The 22,808-nt window shown below is 36.2% G+C and overlaps 1 protein-coding gene across 4 annotated transcripts in view; it reads right to left on the bottom strand.

Moving 5' to 3' along the window:
• BACH1 (BTB domain and CNC homolog 1) overlaps positions 1 to 22,808 on the bottom strand; it is a 44,646-nt gene that overhangs the window by 5,565 nt on the left and 16,273 nt on the right. For 2 of the 4 annotated variants that reach the window (XM_063107471.1, XM_063107476.1), the window contains exons 2-4: positions 15,143 to 15,430; positions 11,065 to 12,411; positions 8,464 to 8,670 (exon numbers count right to left, since the gene is read on the bottom strand). In XM_063107471.1, coding sequence (XP_062963541.1) covers positions 8,464 to 8,670; positions 11,065 to 12,411; positions 15,143 to 15,370 — 1,782 coding nt within the window. In that variant the 5' untranslated portion in view covers positions 15,371 to 15,430. Of the gene's footprint in view, positions 1 to 1,878; positions 1,954 to 8,463; positions 8,671 to 11,064; positions 12,412 to 15,142; positions 15,431 to 21,261; positions 21,499 to 22,808 lie in introns of those variants that run through there. The other 2 variants (XM_063107473.1, XM_063107480.1) reach the window with 2 other exon arrangements.

Below are 22,808 nucleotides of genomic sequence, written 5' to 3'. Positions count from 1 at the left end.
CTTCTTTATAACATCTAAAGCAATAGGTACAACCCTGGAACTCTATCATAATTATTTCTATAAACTAAATGCTCCTATCTGTTCCTCTGCGCTTTAAGCTAACTCCTACACAGCTACGTTTCCAGGCAGTCAGCTGATGTTTCCACTTCACTCTAATTTTAAAATACCAACTTACTATTAAGTCAGCTTAATACTGAGAGTTAAATAAATAAAAGTAATTCAACTTAATCCCTTCATGACATCATTACTAAAGGCACTTCCCAAACATACTACCAGTGATCTGCTACCTATTTTTACAATACACAATGGTACTTCAAAAAGTTCATGGAAAGATCCAGATTACCTTTTAATTCTATTTTTCCACGAACTTTTTGAAGCATCCTTGTATTTTCATTTTCTTATAAAAGCAACCATACAAACCATAAGTTTGAAGTATTGTGCCTTTAATCACAGATCTATAAGAAAATGAACAAAATTGGCATCTTGGTGCCATTCTGCAATTTATGCCAACAAAGCAACTTTACATCTTAATCCACATTTTGAACAGTTAATGTGCAATATTCATTGAAATATACAAAGGTTTTTTTTAAAAAAAATCCTAAAGATTACTCACCCAACAAGGCTAAGGACTAGAAGAATTTGGCACCAAAAAAAGCTGGATGACAGTGGCAATTTATTTTAGGGTAAAGAGTACTCACTGCTAAAAAAGAGTCACTTATAGTTCCTTACTACATAAAACCTGTGAACAGACAGTCCAAAGAAATCTATAAATGGCCCTTAAAAATATGAACAAAAATGCTCAATTTTACTCATAAGAAAGATAAAAATAAAAGCTACCATGAGATACCAATTCTCACTATCTGATTGGAAAAAACCAAAGCTGACAACAACTCTTTGTTGAGGCTGTGGGCAGACAGACACACATACGTTGCTGGTGGGAAGGCAAAAGGGCACAATTGCTATGGAGGGGAATTCATTAATATCTAACAAAATTACATATGTATTCACCTTTGATTCAACAATCCCACATCTAGGAATCCATCCTAAAGATACATCTCCTTAAACATGAAAAAACAGTATAAAAAGTTGTTTATTACAGCATTCCAAATGTCTACCAAGTGACTGTATGAATAAGCTGTACTACAACCACATTTGACTACTATGGAGCTTTAAAAAAAATCACAACCTCTCTGAACTAAGAAAAATATTTCCTAGAAATCACTTCTTAAGTGAAAATAGTAAAATACAAAACAGTATATATAAAATACTTCTATGTAACAGAAAAGATTACAAGAATACACATGAAATATTAATCTGTTTCTAGGAAAGAAACACAGGGGGAAAAAAATCCAAAACCTAATAAAAATGGTTACCTATAGGAAGTAACTATGAACAGAGTATAGGGAGAGGATGGAATCAAGACTTTAAAGTATACTTCTTTAAACACATAGTTTTAACTTTTGAACCATATAATATCAAATGGATAACACAAAGAATTACTTCAAATAACTAAAACTTCCATACTCTGGGATATATTTAAAAACAAAAAACACAAATAAACCCTAAATTTTACGCAATCTGTTTATTGTAGTAATATTGATTGTAATTTTGTGACTATTTTGTATATATATATATATATATATATATATATATATATATCTTAGGATAAGGCAAACAGTAAATATATTAATATAATTGTAGCCAAGATTTTCCCTGTAAATGACAAGAGATAAAATAATACATAAAATAAGCAAGGAAAAAGCTCTACACTGCTAAATTTGGACTGGAAATATCTACATGAATTCATGATCTCTAATATACTTTTTACTTACATTTACTGAAGCTTGGTACATGTACACACACAGAGACACATATATTTCCTAGTTCTGTCCACTGAAAGAGTCCAGGAGTAACACTCCAGCAGAGGTGTATGCTTTCCAAAGTCTAAAACTGCTAAAAGAAGCCAAGGGTTTTAGAGAAATAGGTGATTCCAAACCTTGAAACAAGAGAGGTGAAAGGTGAGCCTGTGACCAGTGCTGGATGGTACAGTGCTCTAAAGGGGTCCTATCAGAAGGACAGCAGCTGGCCTGAAGGGACTTCTCCCAGGCCAAGTGTGAAAAAAATGTCAAGATCAAAATGACTAATGACTATTATTGAGTCTAACAAATTGAATTAGAAAAAAATTAATCCATGAGTCCACAGTGATACTACAGAGTAGTAGGAGGAAGGAAAAAGAGAAGGAAAAGAAAATCCTTTTTAAAGTAAAATGCCAGCTAATACATGTTTTAGTGAAATATAAGAATTAGAAAAATCACTGCTTCACAATCCCCATTGTAAAGGCCATCAGCCTATGCTAAAAACCAAAGGAGGGCTGGCCAGTTAGCTCACTTGGTTAGAGTGTAGTGTTGGTAACACCAAGGTCAAGGGTTCAGATCCCTGTACTGGCCAGCCACCAAAAAAAACCAAACAAGAAAACCAAAGGATGTAGGATTCTGGGGGAAAAGGTTACCCACAAAGTGCCTAAGTAGTACTTCACAGATCACTGAGCAATCACAAGGGCAAATATATATAACTTTAAAAATGAAGAAATCTTGGGCAATTCCTACCTATGCAGGTGGGACACCCTGACCACAGTGTGCCTCCCAGGTGGTGCAACATGAAGGACACAATACCAGTGAATGTTTTATCTCAATCTAAACAATTCAAACATTTCCAGTTTATGTAAAATAAAGGGATGGAAGAATTAGTTAAATAAAGCCATGGGGAAACAGACAAATATTAAAAGCAGGACATTTTGTGAGAAATCTGACATGGACTCTTCAAAAAGTTATCGTCATAAAAAAGCAAGGAGGTGGGAGGATTTGTTCTACAGTAAGAGACTAAAAAGGCTTAACCAAATGCATTATTTGATGATTATATCCTAGTTTGGAAAAAAAAGAAAGCATCTATAAAAGATATTTTGGAAAAAATCGGGGTAATTTGAATTAGGACTAGACATAATAATACTAAGGATATTTAAATTTTTTCAGGTGTGATAAAGATATTGGTCATATATCAGAAAGCATATTTTTAGAAGAGGTATGTTTACACATTTAAGGATGAAGTGTCATAACAGTAGCTTTCAAATGAAACAAAAAATAAAAGGAGAACAAAAGAGACAGAGAGGGGAAAGACTGCAAGTCAGCAGGACAGGAATGACAGTCGGAATAAGGGGCGAGAGACCACGATCAACAGAGTGGGGTTAGAAAGAGAACAAGAATGACTGACAGAAACAGAGAGACACAAAGACCCACCAACCAACCAGCATAGAGACACAGCCAGATCAGGGTAGGGAGGCACAGACCTGGCAAGAGGCAGACAGACACAGGGGCAGAAAGAAAGAGATCAGGACAGACAGAAAGAGAAATAAAGCAAATGAGGCAAAATATCAATGATTGTTGAATCTACGTGGAGTATACGGTTATTTACTATACCATTCATTTAACTTTTCTGAAAGTTTGAAACTTTTAGAATGGGGGGAGGGGCAAATGAAGTTCAACAAAAAACACACACACATAACTCTGGCTCCCTATGAGACTGTAAGTGAGGACTATGCCTTATTCACCTTTGACTTCCTGATGCCTAGCACAACATTTAACATGTAGAGACTGGCAGATACTCAGAGAAAGACTAGCCCTGAACATGAGCTGGGCAGTATGTAAAGCTTTCCATCCTAACCTCATTTGATCCTTGCATCAACACTTAGGTAGATATTCCTCGTCCCATATTATAGATGAGGGATGGTACTGTAGGTTAATTTCCCCAGGCCACAAAGCTACCCAGTGGCCAGGCCATTTGACTCCAAAGCCTCCATCTGACCTCTGTGCTCTAGTGCAGTGAGTTTAATGTACACAATGTCTACCTTGGAAACTTTCATAAATTGCATGTTCCTGGGCCCCTCACACAGGTCTGGGATGGGACTAAGTAATGTCCATCTTTAAGGGGCACCCCCAGATAATTCTGTTGCCAATGGTACACAGACCACATTTCAAGAAGTGCTGCTCAAAGGCATCACAGACTGACAGAGGACAGATTCCAGAAGGGCCATTAGGGTGTGTTTCGATGGAACAGCCAGTAAAATATGACTGGTTGTGGACAGAACAGGTTCGTTTTTAATAAAATACAATCTTCACCACGAAATGCAGAACACTAAGAAAAGATGAGGTTGTTTTACTCCTGTCCCATCAGAATGATGTCTGAACACCTCAACCCTAAGCTCAAGTGCTTTGGGAATATTCTGATTTCTGATCACTTATAAGTTGATATCAGTCAACAATATTTGATAGTTTCTAAGAGAAATACATTTTGGTGATTTAAATTTTTTTTCTTTAAAAAGCAGAGTTCCCTTCATTTCAGTGTTACCTTTTTTAAGGTCAAAATGGTTATCAGAGGTGTGCATTTTCTAACTTCTGAATTAATCTTCCAGAAAAGAATAAAACTGGACTTTGTAAAGAATCCAATACAGACAAGAGCTTCATAAACCAACACATTAACAGAAGTTGAATGACTCTTCAACTTGGTTCAAAGACCTTATATTTATTAGTTTAAAAACTCACGTTCTTGGTTTGTATATAATGCGTATTCAATCCTGACAGTAAAAGCAATAATTAATTAATGCCTAACCCTTAACATACTAAAAATTTCAAAATAAATGTTATCATAAATACCATCAATTTATCCACCAACTAAATACACACCTTTTCCTTCCTTCAAAGGTTCTATTAGACTCTGACAGAACTTCTTGTTGAGAAATATAGTTTATTGAATGCAAACTAACATCTCTCTCTTGACTCTTCTAGCACACAGACTACAAAAGTGTCCCTTATACATGACATACTACTGACCAACCTGAAAATATTTTAGAATGATTATTCTATTGTAATCAAAACACTTTTTTCATGCACTGATTCATCCGCAGTCTATTATGCTATTATACTACTCTTTAGACCAACTGTGAAAAGTTATAAGATTTCTCTCTAGGAAAACAACCAACAGCCACAGACCAAAGTTTTCTAAAATAAGAGGCCCTCTGCCTGAATATTACCCACAGCAGTGCAATAAATTCTGTGAACTTATTTATATGTTTAATCCAATCAGGTATTAACTATATACAAATGGATGTTCAACTATGAAACAAGTAATTTCCCTTAAATAGGTTTACTAAAATCCCACCCAGACTATAAAGAGTAGAGACACTGCTCGTCTACTCGCCATGCTTCCAAAAGTGACATCTCAACTTAGAAAAAAAAAGAAAAAGAACATCTGTTCACAACCCTCTGCATTCTCAACTCTCCATGCTACTTAGTACAAAACCTGTAGCTGTAACTCCTCTTGGTTCTTCTCTCTTTTACAAAACACAACACCCATAACATCACCCAATAACCAGGATCCAAGTAGACTCCATAACATAATAGATTAAACATCAAATTATTTTACTCCTGGGAGAAGGACCAGCTTTCTTATTAGCTAATAAGTAGTACATTTTCTGCTTATTTTTGTCTGAGCAAGACGTCTGTGGCAGGACTGAAATTTGTAATGTGCCCCTTACATCTGCAACTGGAGTTTGTATAAATCACAAGAACTGAGAGTAGTGTGAAGGACTGAGAGTTCCAGGAACCTGCAAAAAAGAGCAAGTCTCTCTGATATGAAAACTCCAACATAACAACTTCTCTGAGGGGATTTTGGAAGAGACTGAATTGAGCTCAGACTTGCCCCTATCAGACCCCTGTCAGGCTGTCTGCTCTGCCTGCCCAGAAAGGAGGACTCTTGGCTCTTCTGCTATTTTGTCCCTGCTCTCAAGTCATAGAAGAGGACACTTGAGCCTAATTAATTAGCCAACTAGATGCTCTCCTGCTTGGGAATTTAGAACTGACTAAAACTGTAGTCTGTCTAGCCTCCCTGGGCAAGTGGAAATGTTCAGGCACCGTGCAGCAGCCCATCTCCCAATACGCACTCACCAGCACACACAGTCCTTCTGTGGATGAAGGGTGAAGCAGGTACAGAGATGAGCTGAGAGAGAAGAGTCTTCCCTAGGTTCCTAGCACTCTTCTACTTCCTTGTTCTGTACTATTTACGAGGCCTGGCTCCATTCTCCATCTTCTAAATAAGACACATCTATCTCCTTACAAAAAATCATTCATCTATTCTTCATTCAAGAGTCTGTTTCACAAAGCCAGAGTCCAGATTGATACAAAAGGTAAACAGGATACTGACCACTCTGATTTTTGATTTCATAAAAACTGCTGAGAAACCAAATATTACTTTGTATTAGAAATTAACCAAGTTAATCCACTGACTATCTGAAAGGAACTTTACTATGACGAGAGAGGCAATATAAGAGTGAGGTACAAACCCAGAATTTACTATTTTGGGGTAGACATTAGGAAGGATGTCAAGAAAGAGAAAACTGAAAACTGATCAATAATAACATAGCAATAATAATAACAATAAGTGCATAATATTTCTTGAGTGCTTATTATGTTCCAGGAACTGTTCTAAGTTTTTCAGATGCATTAACTCATGTAATTCTCAAAAATGAGTACCTACTCTATAAGGTAGGAAATAATATTATCCCATTTTAGTTGAGATGAGAAACCTGAGGCACAGAGAAATTAAATACCCTTCCTTCCCAAAAGTTACGAAGTGTCTGAGTCAGAATTCCACACTTTTAACTATTGTATCTCCCACCTCTTTCTATTAAAGCAAAGGCAGACGGAGCAGAAAGCCCAAAGAAAGTAGCAAGCCCTCTTCATCCTATTTATCTGAAATTTAGTAAAAATATCAACTATACAGCAATCCAATGTCTGACTTCAATCAAAAAAACATAAATAAGACCTTTGAGCCAGGAAATAAAGTACTGTAGTGCTAAAGGGTAAAAGCTTCTCTCAAACGTTTATATTTGCTTAGTATCCACTTGTAAAATAAAGTTACTGATGAAACAAACTTCATCAGTCTTGTTTTGTTTTAATTTTTATTTTTAGGAGAGTAAGAAGACTGGATAACTCCTACTTGTAGCTATAAATGACAATTAGTTGAGGGGAAAGAGCACTATAAGAAGCAGAACTAAGCATTCTAATAGTACAATTTTCTGCAGACTTCCATATAAAAGCATCTCTGTATTACAGTACAGAACAATAGCTAAAGCTCAAAATGCTATATAGTCTGTCTGAAGACAAGTAATTGTTTAACCCAAACTTGGATAATAAAAAAGAATACTAGTGCTTAAAGGTATGACGGATACATGCTCCAAAAATACTGGGTAAGTATGAGGGAACTTCAAAAAGCTCATGGAAAGATTCACATTATCCACGAACTTTTTGAAGTACTCTCATATTACTGAATTTGTAACTCTTCCTCTTTGGTTCTAACAACTTTTAATTACTCATCAATATCATATTGGCTTTTTTAATATCACTCATGGCCTCAATCAGTAAAACATCTGGTATCTCCTTCATTCTTTTATATAGTTACACTTCGTCTTTTTATATAAAGTATATGCACAACATATACACAATAAATTTTTATTTTCAACTTTTCTTGAAGGTTTATAAAGATGGGATTGTTTTTCTAAATTGTTGCTGTTTAATTGCCATCCATAGCTAGAATGTTCACGTTTGAAGACTTGCTACAATCACAACTTTATGCTTTCACCAATAATTAACAAAGACACCAAACTGCTTATTTAAGGAATATTTTTACTACTTCTAGGTTATTTGCCTACTGTCTTTAACCATATTTTCCCCCTTAGCTGGCTGTACTATCATAGTTGACCTTTTGAAACAGAGCAAAATAATCCATTTTTCAGTTAATTTGTATTTTGATGCTGGAATAGAAAATAAGACTCAATAAACAGGCACTCTTCTCACTTAGGATCTCATCAGATCTTAAAATTTTCTATTCCCATCACCATATCATATCAGAATTTCTTCCCTTAGATGAAAGAGCCTGGTTAGTCTGTTTGTTTTTGGTATCAACTAAAACAAGTTATTCAGGTCTATAGTTCATTTAAACAACTGGAATATTAGCTTTTACAGATACCAAACATGTCATGAAGAGATTAAAGTGATTTATAATTTCTTTTATCTTTATTCAACCACTAAGAATTAGTTAGACAGTAAAATCATCCTTAATTTGTAAATGATTTATTTTTTTAAAAAGCACCCAGAAATAATTCTCAATTTACATATCATAGGATATCATGCTAAAAATATAGAATATTTACATAAGTAAAATAGTCTATGAAAACCCTATTTTTTATTTCCTTATCTTTCTGAAAATGCCACATAATTTTTCATCACTGATATATTTAAAAATTAATACATAATTGAGCATTATATCTGGTCTAGGAATTAAAATAGCTATGTCCTCTACAAAGACGAAAGTGGTGGAATTAAAATCGTAACAAGAAGCAGCTTGTCCACTTACCAGTTTCTCAATTTCTGACTCAAGATTCTGGATACAATCAAGTTTTCTCTTGCGACAGCGCTGCGCAGCAATTCTGTTTTTACTTCTTCTTCGAATATCATGGATACAATCCAGTTGTTCTGGAGTCAGCTTATGCATTTTCAACAAAGATTGAAAATCATTTCGAGAAAGTGAAATTATTCGTTGGGCATTAAACGGCAGTTTTACCTGGAATGTGAAATAAACATTAGTAACTGCTATTGTATTTTACAGTTACACTTATATCTAGGAGGACAAAGATATACATCTAGGTCTTTCAAAGAATTTCATTTAGATGTTCAAAAAATAGGCCTTGACTCACAACTTCTATGTAATCTATTATAATCAAAACTGATCATTTAATTGACATTTCTAATCTATTTTGGAGAGTGCAGAAGACAAATAGAGAAGCAGATACTTTCAGCAAATCAAAAATATTAACATAAATATTAACATACTTAAAATGGAAAGATAAAATTATTTTACTATTGCAAGTTAATACTCCGCTAGTACCTGTAAGCCTCTTTCTAAAGTGTTTTTAATATGTTTTTGCTCAACCCCAGAATAAAATTTTATTCTTTGAAAATTTCTATGTAGCACTGACTTAATATTGGTATGATTATGCTAGTAATTTATAAAGCATTTCATAAAACCTATTTTTCTGTCAAGAAAACGGTAGATTCACATAACTTATTTTAAAAGCTACATATTTCACTTGCCGATATAGAAAAGGTTAGAAAAACCTTATGAATATTTTAAAGTCATTTTCAACATACTTAAGTTTAGAGAAAGGAGAAAATTTTTTAGAAAACACAAATGGAACACTGGTCAGTCTGGCAACCTATTTAGCTTGCCTTTCAAGCTTACAGAAATTAATTAAAAATATGTTCTAAATTTTTTAATGTTTTATTTTTAACATTCTTTTCATAGTAATTCTAAATGCTGTGTTTATAAATGTAACAAAAATCTAAAGATATAACCCATGCATACATATTAATTGTTAAATTAAATCATCAATCCACCTCCTTCAAAAGCCCCAGGGGAGGAAAAAAAAGCTTCTTTCAAGCATGTTGTCTAACAGCTACAAAAACCAAAGAAAATGCTAAAGAATGGAATGTAGAAAAATTGGAACCTCTGTACACTGTTGGTGGGAAAACAGTGCGGGTGCTATAGAAGACAGTACAGAGAGTCCTCAGAAAATTAAAAATGTAACTACCATAGGATCCAGCAATCTCACTCCTGAGTATTTATCTAAGAGAACTGAAATCAGGATCTTGAAGAGATATCTAAACTCCTATGTTCATTGCAGCATTTTTCACAATAGCCAAGATATGGAAACAAACTAAATGTCCATGGACAAATGAGTGAATAAAGGTGGTGTGTGTATACGATAAAATCCTAGTCAACCATAAATGAAGGAAACCCTGTCATGTGCTACAATATGGATAGATTTGGAGGTCCTTACGCTAAGTAAAATAAGCCAAACAGAAGAGCAAATCCTACAAGATCCCACTTAAATAAGGTATCTTAAATAGTCAAATTCACAGAAACAGAGTAGAATAGGGGCTGCCAGAGGCAGAGAAATGGGACAGGGAAAAGGGGGAATTGCTGTTCCATGGGTAAAGTTTCAGTTTTACAAGATGAGTAAGTTCTAGGGATCTGCTGTACAAGATTGTACCTGTAGTTAACACCACCATATCGTGCACTTAGAAATTTGTTACAAGGATAGATCTCATGTTTAGTGTTCTTACCACAATAAAAATAAATAAAATAAAACATAAGAAAGGAGTAAAATGCAATGGGTAAAATAGAAAAATAATTTTTATTTAAAAAAAGTGCAAATTGCAACTAAAAAAAGAAAACATTTGAGAACTAAACAAAATCATATTAAAAAGAAAAAATTTTTTGAAGAAAGAACAGGACCTTACTCTTACTAAAATTTTAGTAATATTTTACAGAAAGCAGTTAGCAAGTACAAACTTTTGTTCATAGACCAAGCTTGGTATGGTTAATACCATATCAGCTACATATAATAATTCATGCTAAATTATTAAAACATTCATTAAACTAATAGCTAAAGTGGCTAAGGGAAAATAAAACAAAAATCAATGGCCATGAAAAACTATGTCCAAGACAAGTAGAAGCCACATTCCCACAACTAGTCACTGTCAAATCTATGCTCATTGACTAGTCCCAGGTCTAGAGATCCACATGACAATGAACAAGACTGAGTATATGCTGCATTTTTCTAGGAGCTATCATGTAATGATCATAGAATCATCATTCTTTCTCCTCTTGGAACCTGGCATTTGCTATAACAGTTAAACAGCCAATGTGTGAATCTACTCCATGGTTAATACAAATACACCTACTTGAAACACACGAACGCAGAAGTCCTTCAAACTTCATCTCATTCTTTTGGTATTTACCACATGATCCTATAAAATTACCTGTGTATTAGTTACCTCCTCCCTCTCAGAGCCTGCTCATATCCCTACTGGTGCAACAGGAGCTGATCCCAGAGTAAATCGCAATTAATCATTGTTAAAATAATGAATTAAGAACATACATACTCCTGCTCACCTCACATTCTTGTTCTCTGGCTGAACAAGATTCACTGTCTCCTTCTGTGTCTGTCTCAGAGTCATCTCCCAAGCTAATCACACAAGCATATGGACAAGGTTCTTGCTGGGGTTCTGAAATATAATCATCGTTTCCAATTTCCAAATTGCTTGAACAGCCTTCAGTACTCAGAGTACTTATGAAAGGGCAGTTGACAGAACTTAATGTTGTAAAAGTCCTCTGACCTGGTTCTGGGCTCTCACTGATCCTGATACCTAACCAGGGACACTCAGACCGCTTCTGTGAGTAGATCTGTTCGGAGCCATCTTTGGCCACAGCAGGTGACAGCTGCATTTGGCAAGGAGAGTCTGTGCTGCAAATGTCACTCCAGAAGCCTTTTGCTAGGTGTTCTGCCACTTCTCGTTCCACACTACTCCGATCGCTAGATGCAAGGCTACTATCTTCTCTGGGGCCCAAGTCAGATTTCAAATGTAAATCTTGACTTTCACCAAACGTTTTCTCTTCTGCAACATCTGGACCTGACAAAGGCTTTTCTGCTAACACTGTTGTGTTTTGCATACCAGAAAAATTCAAGTCACCATATTGGTCATATGTGTGTAAAAGAGACAGAGAATAAAGTCCATGAGCGTCTGTAGAAGAACTGTGGGGGAAAGGAGTCACTTCTGTTTTTTCAGCTGGGCACAAAGAAGCAGGCTCTTTCTTCTTTGTTTCTTCATGTTCCATTGCTAATTTACTTTGTTCACATTTTAAAATCACCTGCAAATCTGCACAGTCCTGGACTCCTCCTAAACTTTCATTTTCAGATGTCTCATTTGACTGAACAGAAGCAGCATGAACGTCTTTGACATTGGAGTCCACAGCGCGACCTCTGTCAGTTCCAAATGCTTTTTGGAATTTTCTGTATTTGGGGCATAAAGATGGCAAAGCCAGGGCAGCATCCTTTTCTAAATACATGGATTCATACGTTTGACTGGCACTGTCTTGTAGAGGAGGCGATTCTTTTGCATTTCCTTGATACCTACGGAGTTTACATTGAGGAGTCTGAACATTTTTATTTTCCAGAAACTCCTCCACTTCATCAATTTCTAGATCCCTCTGGTCCAAAAGTGAAAACTTAAGGTCTGTTTTCTGACAGTGTGAGGAGAAGCATTTTTTTCTTGGGCATTCTTGCTGGTCTGCAGTGGAGTTCAAAAACTTAAATTTGAGAAACTGAAAGCAAGATTCCTCAATATTATGTACACTTAAAAATTCCACACACTTGCACACTTCATCCACATTGTCTTTATTTAAAATCAGTTTAGCAGTGTAGGCAAACTGAATTAGAGGTTCAAATCCTTTAACTGTCACCTGTTAATATACAAAATAAAAACAAACACATCACTTGAAAGCTGGCCAGTACATAAAAGCAAGGGAAATAAAGGGGAATAGAGAGAGGTATAACTTATTTGTAATAATTATAAACAGGTATTTTAATCTGATAAGAAAAATATTCTTCTAGAAAATGTAAAACTAAGGGAACCTGAAAAATCATGCTTATCACACCCTAGTCATTGGGACCACACCCTCCACTTTACAGATTCCACTCTTAATTGCACATAAACTATGGTTTACTCACATGAAGTAGACATAAGACATTACCACAGTTTTCCCAAGTTAGTGAAAATAAATCATCTGTGAAATAAAGAAGGAGGGACACCACTTGCAACACACACAGTGAAGTACTAGGTGTCTGTTGTTAGCCCAGGTCCACACAGTCACTATATTCCAAATAACTCCAACCACTATAAACTACAAAAGTGGAATTTTTAAGGGTAAAAAAAATATGCATGAGGCACTTACAAAGAAGACCTGACCCATAACAAATGCATGATAAATGGTAACTATCATCTTTATCTCATGCCAAAAATTTGTAATAATAAAATTTTAAAAGATTAAAACTAAAGAAGTAATTTAAGGGAATTTCTAAAAATCATGCCTCAGTACTGTTTCAGCAAAGATTCATGAGCTCTAGATAACAAAACTTGCACATTTACATTGAACCTGCCTCTGCAAGTGAAGGACAAATGGAACCTGCTGAAGTGCAGAGAAAGACTTATGCTGGGTTAAAAATACAAGATTAATTTTAAAGCAATGAGTTCCTACAGGAGTGATCAAGATATTATTATTTGTGATTTCCTAAAAAACATGCTAAGCTACGAGTATTTAACTTTTCAATGGTTAAAATAAAAAAGTGACACCACCAAATGCTGCCAGGGACGCAGAGAAACTGGATCACTCACACATTGCTAGTGGGATGTAAAATGGTACAGTCATTTTGAAAAATAGTTTGGTAGCTTCTTACAAAACTGAACATGCAATTACCATATGACCCAGCAATTGCACTCCTGGTCATTTACTGCAGAAAAATGAGAACTTATGTTCATGTAAAAACCTATACACAAATACATTAATGTTGACAGCAACTTTATTAGTAATAAGCAAAAACTGGAATTAGCCTGATTTTCTTCAATAGGTGAAAAAGTTTTAAAAAAGGAAAGAAAGCTAGTACATCCATACTATGGAGTACTACTCAGCAATTAAAAGAAAGAAACTATTAATACAAACAACTTGGGTAATCTCAAGGAAATTATGTAAAGTGGAAAAAAAATCAATCCCAAAGGGTCATATATTGTATGATTCCATTTATTCATCATTTTTGAAATGACAAAACTTTAGAAAAGGAGGTGAGATTCATGGCTGCCAGGGCTTAGAGTTGGAAGAAGGGGGTAAGGGAATGAGGGGATGGAGGATGGGAAGGAGGTGGGCGTGATTATAAAAGGACAACCCAAGGATCCTCGGGTGTTGGAGCTGTTCAGTTTCTTAACTGTGGTGATGGAAACATGAACAGTTACAGGGGATAAGAAAATTTAATACACAAACACTTAAGTTAGTACATGTAAAACTGGAGCAATCTGAGTACAATGGGTGGACTGTATCACTGTCAATACCCTGGTTGTAGTATTATACTATAACTTTGCAAAACGGGGGATACCGGGCAAAGTGTAAAAAGGAACTTTCTGCATTATTTCTTACAGCTATACATGAATTTATAATTATCTCAATTAAAATTTTTTTAAATAAGGTACCTTTTAAGACTGTAAACCATACAATGTTTTCAATCTGTCGGTATGATGAAACACTTGTAATATGTGAAAATTTATGATTTACACTTCAAATTAGAATGAAATGAATACATGCATACATGCATACACCTTTCCTCCCAAACCCATAAATCAAACTTTGCTCTCCTTGGAAAGTCCCACTAAGTAATTTGAAAATACAGTTGACCATTCATATCTGTGGGTTCCACATCCATGGATTCAACCAACCACAAATCAAAAATATTCAATAAAAAATAAAAACAATACAATAAAAATTATACAAATAAAATATTGCAGTATAACAAATATTCACATACCATTTGCATTGTATTGGGTATTATAAGTAATCTAGAAATGATTGAAAGTATATAAGAAAATGTATATAGGCTACATACAAATACACCGTTTTATATCACGGACTTGGGCATCTGCAGGTTTTGATATCCACAGGAGGTCCTGGGACAAGTCCCCCGATGATACCAAGGGATGATTTTATGAACCATTAATAAACATATCTCCATTATATGTGTTGTTCCTTTTCAAAAACAATGGTTAGTCTATAGCTGGTCTTGTTCTTGGCACTGCACCATTCACTTTGACTTCTGCTGCAGAACTGATAGATATAACCTGTTTCCAAAACTGTCTACAACCCACAGGGCGTGCCCTGATTTGGTTATTTTGTCAAAAACAGCATAACAGTGGGTCAAGTTATTTGACTGCTCAATAAATATTTTTAACTAACACACAAAATTAATGATTTTTATTGAAAATGTCACAATTTCTATGAAAAAAGTTAAAGAAGTGGTTGCTGCAAAACCTAGGAAATGCTCCTCAGCCACCTCACAAAGAGACTGTGCTTTATTTTTAACTTTATAAACCATAAGAAACTTAACTAAATAAAATTACATTAAGATCACCAGAAGCATGGACCCTCTCACCTCTTCTGGTAGAGTAATGTTAAGCTCCGCATCGGCCTGCCCTACAATCCTCGAGTGGAAGTAACTGCTGCATGCCGCCAGCACCGACCGGTGTGCTCGGAATCGCTGACCCTCCACGAAGACAGTGACGTCACACAGCACATCTTTCTTCCGTTGGTCATTGAGGCTGAGCAAGACATTGGTGCTGTGGACTGAAGACTCATAGGCAAAAACTGTGTTCTCACTCATTCTGCGTAACAAATGGTGTCAGGAAGTTCAGCGGAAAGCATGCTTCTAATTGTCACCAACCTGCAAAGACACACATAAGATTTCACTTAAAATCTTGTTTAAAAATCTTTTTAAAAATGACAAAGTGTCAAATATAAATTAAAATACATGCTTATCACTGAAATAAACGTGAAAATAGAAGCTTCCAGAGGAACAACCTAGAAGCATTATTCAGCAAACTTCATTTAAAATAAGTTCTTGACAGTGGTTTTTCTAACTAGTATAATTTAAGGGAAAAGGTTCTTGGGGTGAGGGGAGGAGGAACGTTTTGAACCAAGAATTTCACGGCCCTTTGAGAGTGAGACATTTCACACTGAGAAAACACCTATTACAGACATATAGAGGGGGCCAGATTTCTGGGTGGCATCCCAACTCTGTTGCTTTAGGATAGTTAATGGGTGGGCATGCGTGTGAGAGTGTGTGGTGGCAGGGGAGATCCCAGAGGTCACACTTTGGGATGAAACTGAACAGTGGAACAGGCACATGGCATTCCACCATTCTCCATGCCCCATCCCCCAACATCTGACAGATGGTAGGAGAGTTCAGTACTTTGTAACAAGGGACACCATTTGACAGGAGGTAAAGTTCTTCCAACAGGAAGAAGGAAATGACTAAAGTTTGTTAGGCCAGATCTTTTTATATAGCAAATCTTACTCTACACTACAAAAGGCAAGCAACCAGTAAAACTAAGTCATTATTAAGAACATTGTTTATCACACATAGAAACTCCTGGTTTTCTCCAAATGTTAAAACATATGAGAAAGTTATCAAAAATGTGTATTTTTTAAAATACGTATTAACATGTAGCAGCCTCTAATCATTTTTGGATCACAGACATACTATTGGCAAATAAATAAATAAATAAATAAATAAAATAAGGTATCCCCAATACACATATGTTTATCTATACATTTCAGACATGTAGTCTATTCTGACATATATGTTCTAAAACATACAGAAGTTGAAAGTGAGAGGTTAAGAGAAGTTCTTTTCTCCCCCCACCCCCACCACCCGTGGGAAGCACTCCAGGTGTGCATACACCCTGCAGCTATCACACAGATGGAGGCTGATAAGCTCTGTGAAAGCTCTTCACAGTATCATTCTTGCATCATTCACTTCCCTTCTGACACCTTACTCACTATTACTCACTGCCTGAAGCACAGGAGGCCCTCTAATGGCCAGCAAATGAGTTGTTACTGTTTCCAGATTCACTAGACTCCATACAAAAATGAAAGGAGAAATAAGGACTACTAAAGTTCAGATAGACCAGGCCTAGATCCCAGGTGAATCCCGCCTCAAAGAGAGGCTGTTGCAAACATGTGAAATGCATCTATAAATTCTCTCTACTTAATATTTATCTTTAAAGTCCTCAATATAACTAAAATGTTAAGCTCTTCGGAAGAAGTCATTGAAAATAAGATCTCTCATTATGTGGTTAAACTTCACATAAGATTAAGAATCATAACCTATCATTTACTGATTCAGCATACACGTGAAATCATTGGTAACTTTGAAATTAAATACTAGAACTAACTTTTGGGTTGTGCCCACACAAAAGAGTAGTGAATTCCTTTTAGCAATCGATCCTAATCTGTCAGTTATCACCACAAGGAATTAGTGTTAGGAATACTAGGGAGAAACAATCATTCAAAGAAATTGGAGTCTTTTGTGAGTGGTACCACACAGGCCACTGCCTCCTCTATCTCCAAGACCATACACCCTGCCCAGAACACACTGGCCTCCCCGGCCAAGCCGACTCCATAAGCCCTGCTATATCCCTACACCCAAGTGCTCAGCCTCCCTATTCTTTCCTGGCATCCGGCTTATAAAGCCTTAAAACGATACTGATCTGACTTTTATAGCTTGTCATTCTGCTGAACACAGCACAGCCAGAAAAAAAAAAAAAAATGTAAAAACATGCAGACTGGTGTTACTATAAATTTTCCATATGCAATCTCAGGATCTCAGTACTGTTTATCAATTCTTTTGTATGTCCCTGTCTCCTGTTCTCCATAATAGCTTTCCAACTTGCCACTTTTCTCCTCAATCAGCAGCTCTCCCAGTAGACCACTGTAGCTGTGATCCAATCTCAGAAAAAAATACCTCACTACCACCAGCTCCACCAGGTTCCCTCTTCTGTTGAAAACAATCCATTGATGTCTCTTCCCTTGATCCCATACCATCTGTGCTTCTCTGGGATCTTGCTCCTTCTCTTAATACCCTCTCTCACATATACCCAACCTCTCTCTCTATGCTGGCACCTTCCCATAGTTTTTGTTCATAAACATGTATAAGTATCTCCAGAGACTGTACCCAAAATACCAACTATGAATAGTAAATACGTATTAAACTCTAATTCTGCACCAAGCACTTAGCTAAGAGCTAGATACGGTTTACCTAACTCACTCCTCACAGCAACCATGTGACAGAGATGCTCTTCTATCATCCGAACTTGACAGATGAGGAAACCGAGGCTTGGTGAGGTATATCTTGGTCAACATGAAAAGTCCAATAAAACGGAGAGGGAGACACACCAAGGATTTTTACTACTCCATTACTGTGTCTCCAGTTAGTATTTCCTGAATGCACAGCAGGGACTCATTGAAGCAATGTGGGGAGTCACATATTACTAAAAGTTATGCTTGAGAAGAAGGAAATTGGCCTGACACAAAGCCAGAAACAAACGAATTAGACCTGGGCTTCAGCATCAGAAGGACTCTGGACCTTGAACACTAGAACCTAAGGGTTCTTTGGATCCCAAGGTGTCTCCCACAAAAACAGTGCCCACACTTTCGGTCCAGAGCTGCTGCTAGCCCCTGCACATCTTTAGCCCGCTGCTTCTCCTCCCGCCACCAGCTGGCTCACTGCTCACCTCAAATTCCAGACAGATTACTCTTGGCTCAACACCACTTTCGGGCAGTTTTTGGTAACAGATCACCTCACGGGTCCACGGCAAGCTTATAGATTTGCTGCCCTTGGGTGAGATGCCAACCCTAAGTCCTATCAGCTGCAGCTGAGAGAAGCTAGAGAAAGATGTGGTGAGACATATACCCACCCAGGAGGACCCCCTGAAGAAGGGTCATTCTCCCTCAAAGTGGACTGAGTGCAGCAGGACTCATGTGGCCCACACCAGAAATCTGGGACTCATTCCTGACACCTCCCTTAGCTGGGCCCCTTATACAATCTCTCACCAAGTCCTGCTGCCTCTGCCTGTTAACACTGAGGACCACTTCTCTTCATCTGCACTGCCACAATTCCAATCCAAGCTGTCATCGGCTCCTGCCTGGACAAACACTGTTCTGCCTCTCAATAGTTCACAAGCTCACACACGTACAAATATAGTCATATAAAATAAAAAGTGAAACAAAGTTTCACATATCAATATTTTATCATTACTACCTGCAAAATACTCTCATATTTTCTACTCTATCCTATTTTTTTAAATCCTAGCTGTGATCACTCAATTTCAAGACCCACTAACGGACTATCTCCTTACATGCTGAAAAGCACAGGCCCAGTGGCTAACAGCTAAGGGTTTAGACTCATGTGCTGAGTTCAAATCCAGCTCTGCCACTTACTAGCCATATGACCCTGGACAAGTTGCTTACCCTCACTGTGTCTCGGTTCCCTCACCTGGAAAACAGAAATAACACCACCACTTCGTGGGATGTTGTGAAGTTTACTTGAGATGATAAGGGTTTAGATGAGTGCTCATAGCAAACAAATAATAAATATTACCTGCTATTAATGATGATGACAATATTAACAAAAGCCTTACATCCCTCAAGCCTCTCTTGATCCCCTCCAATTTATTCTCTCCATATCAAAGTGACTTCTCCCTTGTCAAAAATCCTACAATGTCTTCCAAATTTCTTATGATCATTTCAAAATCTTTAACATGTCCCCAAGACCTGTGTGGTCAGATTTTCCTTCTATTAATCCAGCCTTATCTCAAGCCTTTGTCTCTCTCTCTTGCCACTGTCCAGCCTTACCATCCCTCTCCCTTCCTGCTCCATAGGCACCAAGCTCCTACTCATCCCAGGACCTCTGCACAGGCTGTGCCTGCTACTTCTACTCTTCAGCAGGCTAACCCATCTTTCAGATCTCAGCTTAAATGTCACAACCTTGCCTGACTGGTTCTCTGCCATAACTCAAGCATATAATAGAGTACCTGGCCCAATACAGGTACTTGCTGCTGAATGAATGACTTGGCATTTTTATTACAAATCCAAAACCCATATCATCTAGATTTTCTTCCAATACATAAACAACGCCATTGAGCCAAGCACTCAGAGAAAAGTTCTTGAATGGCTTTTCCAGAGCCACAAGGGGAAAAAGGGAACCCCAGCTCATCCCTCTGGGAGCTAGAAATATACCTGCAAGACAATTGGCCAAAGAAGAGCAATGGTTGGCAACTATAAACACAACCAATATAACTGACTTATAGGAACGAAGACACCTCAGCCTTGGCTCTCATCAGCCTGAGACACCACACAGAAAGGTGTTCTGAAAAACAACTTTCCTAATTTTAGAAAACCATCTAAGTTGTCAGTAATTCAATTTTACCCAATAACTATGTAATGACTATACCAGATAAGAATGACACATGTCCTCCTAACATCCATCAGGCACCTTCTAAGATTTCTTAAACCTAAAAGTAAAATATAATACTCCAGCCTTCCAGATCTAAAATTCTATTAATGTATTGATATCAAATTTAAATTCCTATGTTACACCTATATTTTTCTATGTTCTTGGAAATATATACTATTGCCATAATTCAAAATAAAGGTTTGCTGACCTAAACAAATTGCTGACTCATTCACTAATGCTAATAAAGGATGAACAGGCATTTTAAGGCTTCCTGCTATTTAGAAACAACTTCTCTCTGCTCAATATACACAATTTAAGATTTAATACAGTTACCATTTGAGATTTTGCTTTCAAAATCATACAGAAAATAAAACAAGATGCTGTGGCTTGATCACATTTTATTAACTTCAAAAATAATTTACTTGAAAAAAAACTTTTAAAAACCTAAGGTGAACATCTGATCATGGAACCGGGTCTACAATGCTTCACATTAACAGAAATTCAGAAGATAATTTAGTACAAGGATAAAGTTCCATGTGTACAAAAGAGCTGGAATTACCTCGGGTCCCAAAGGAGTACGCTGTATTTTAATTCTCAAGGTAGATGCATACAAAAAATAATCTAACAGTAAGGATTCATTTTCTTTTAAAGGCTACCATCCAAACATTGTTCATTTTCACTGAATGACAACCAATGTACTTTCTACAAGTGTTTACTTGTGCAACACGATGCTCTAAGTTCTATGAAAACATAAAAAACAGTCCCTACATTCAAGAAGAACATAACCTAAATATGTTCAAAATGGGTATGATGCCTCAGGGTGAAAGAGACAACAATGATCATTATAATCAATTTACACAGAAATGTGGACATTTCACATTTCTTTGCAGAAACTCTTCAAACAAAAACTACTTCCTGGTCAATTTTCCTTTAACCATACATAATATTCCATGAATGAGGGCAATTATTTCCAAAATAGTTCTATTAGTCAAAGGGGGTGGCCTCAAGTGGCAATCAGTGAACAACAGAAATGGCACATATGGGCAATTGCTGTGGCCTTTATATAAAGCAGTACCCTAGATCTGCAGCCTAGTCAATTCCTCAGAACCTGCCTTCTACTTTCTAGCAGCCATTTGGCATTTCTACCTTCTCCTCTTCACTGCTTCTAACACTGCCTTTGTCCCTGTCAATTTCTTTTGCCTCACTCAACATGAGGGCAGGGTCTCCAACGGCTCAAAAGAAAGAAAAATTTCTCTTACCCTGACATCTTTCTTGGGTCCAGACTAAGTTTCAAAATCCCCCAAGCCAGCTCCTGTTACAATATAACCAAGATATCCAGAGTTTGAGTGTTCTTCTGAACTTAGGTAAACTTTATCTCCAATTTTCCAAGTGAATGGCAAAGACCCAAGAGTATCATGTATGTTCACCTTTAGTCCTTTGACTTTCCTTTAAGGGTCTTTATTTTCAAAATTATTTTAAATTTATGGTGGAGATACCTATAGGAAAGGAAAGAATCTTTTTAAACCCATGGCTTTTCTTTTTATCACTCCTAATTTTCAAAAAATCTTAACATCAAAAAATGTCTCAGAATTTAAATCAGGACAGTAATTTAAGATAGTATTCTTCCCAAGGTCCTATGACCTGACTTACCTGACAGGAAGAATAACGTAATGGTCAAGACTTGCTATTTTCTTTAACTTTTTGCAGGCTTAAATATCACTACTGTTTAAACATCATATCTGATAATCACATTTTATAACATCATCTCTCAGTCTTAAAAACCTTAAGTATGAATGTGTAAGGTACATGGATGAATATGCTTTTAAAAGGTGGAATGAAAATGGAAAACAAACAAAAAGTATGAACTAAGTAGCAGAGGTGCTTATAGCAACGTCAAACATGATGACATTGTTTTTTAAGGACCCTGACAATGTTAGATGGAAAAATGACTGATAATTTATGTCAAAACTATATACAAATAAGATGTCATAGTTTTTTAAAAATGGAAAAAAATCACTATAATTTTTACATCTCATGATTATTATAGAAAAAGTTGGGCTTTTTTTCCATTTACTTCTATACCCCACAGATACGTACAATCAACTATGTTATAATAAAAAATAAATTAAATAAAAACAAAAAAAAATACAAGAATACTTCGAAAAGTTTGTAGAAAAATAGAGTGAAAGATAATATGAATCTTTCCATGAACTTTTTGAAGTATCCCATATAGTAGCTCTTTGAATATTTGTCAAGCATCATCTCATTTAAATGATATTTTTATATCAGTCAGTACTGTAACTTCAGCCTTCATTATCATATTTTTAAAATCAACTTTACTCAGGGATAATTAACATACAATAAATGTACCAATTTTAAGTGTGTATTTGACAAACATATACACCCACATAACTATCACCACAATCAAGACCTAGAATATTTTTAACACACCTCTCCCCCAAAAAATTATATAGTTAAGTCATGGGCCTTTTATTATATTTACTCAATCTAATTCCATATTTGAAATTATGAAACTAAAGTTAAGCTTACAGGGGAGGAGTTTGAACTGTTAGACAAGTTTCAAGAAGTTATTTAAAGATTCACCTACTCAGACATCAGGAACAAAAGGTTTTTTACCTCCCAAATCAATAAATCCCACATTGATAATTCTGGGTCATAAGTTTAGAAGAGTTTCGAAGAGAATAAAGGAACAAAGAAGAGAGGAAACATAAGAAATCCAAGCTCCAGAACTAAAACAAGACTAACAGATTCCACTGTGATACCTTCTTACTACAAAGAATGTAAA

This window comes from Cynocephalus volans, chromosome 1 (assembly GCF_027409185.1).
Source record: "Cynocephalus volans isolate mCynVol1 chromosome 1, mCynVol1.pri, whole genome shotgun sequence".
Lineage (NCBI taxonomy): Eukaryota > Metazoa > Chordata > Mammalia > Dermoptera > Cynocephalidae > Cynocephalus > Cynocephalus volans.
This window is presented reverse-complemented; position numbering and strand designations above follow the sequence as displayed.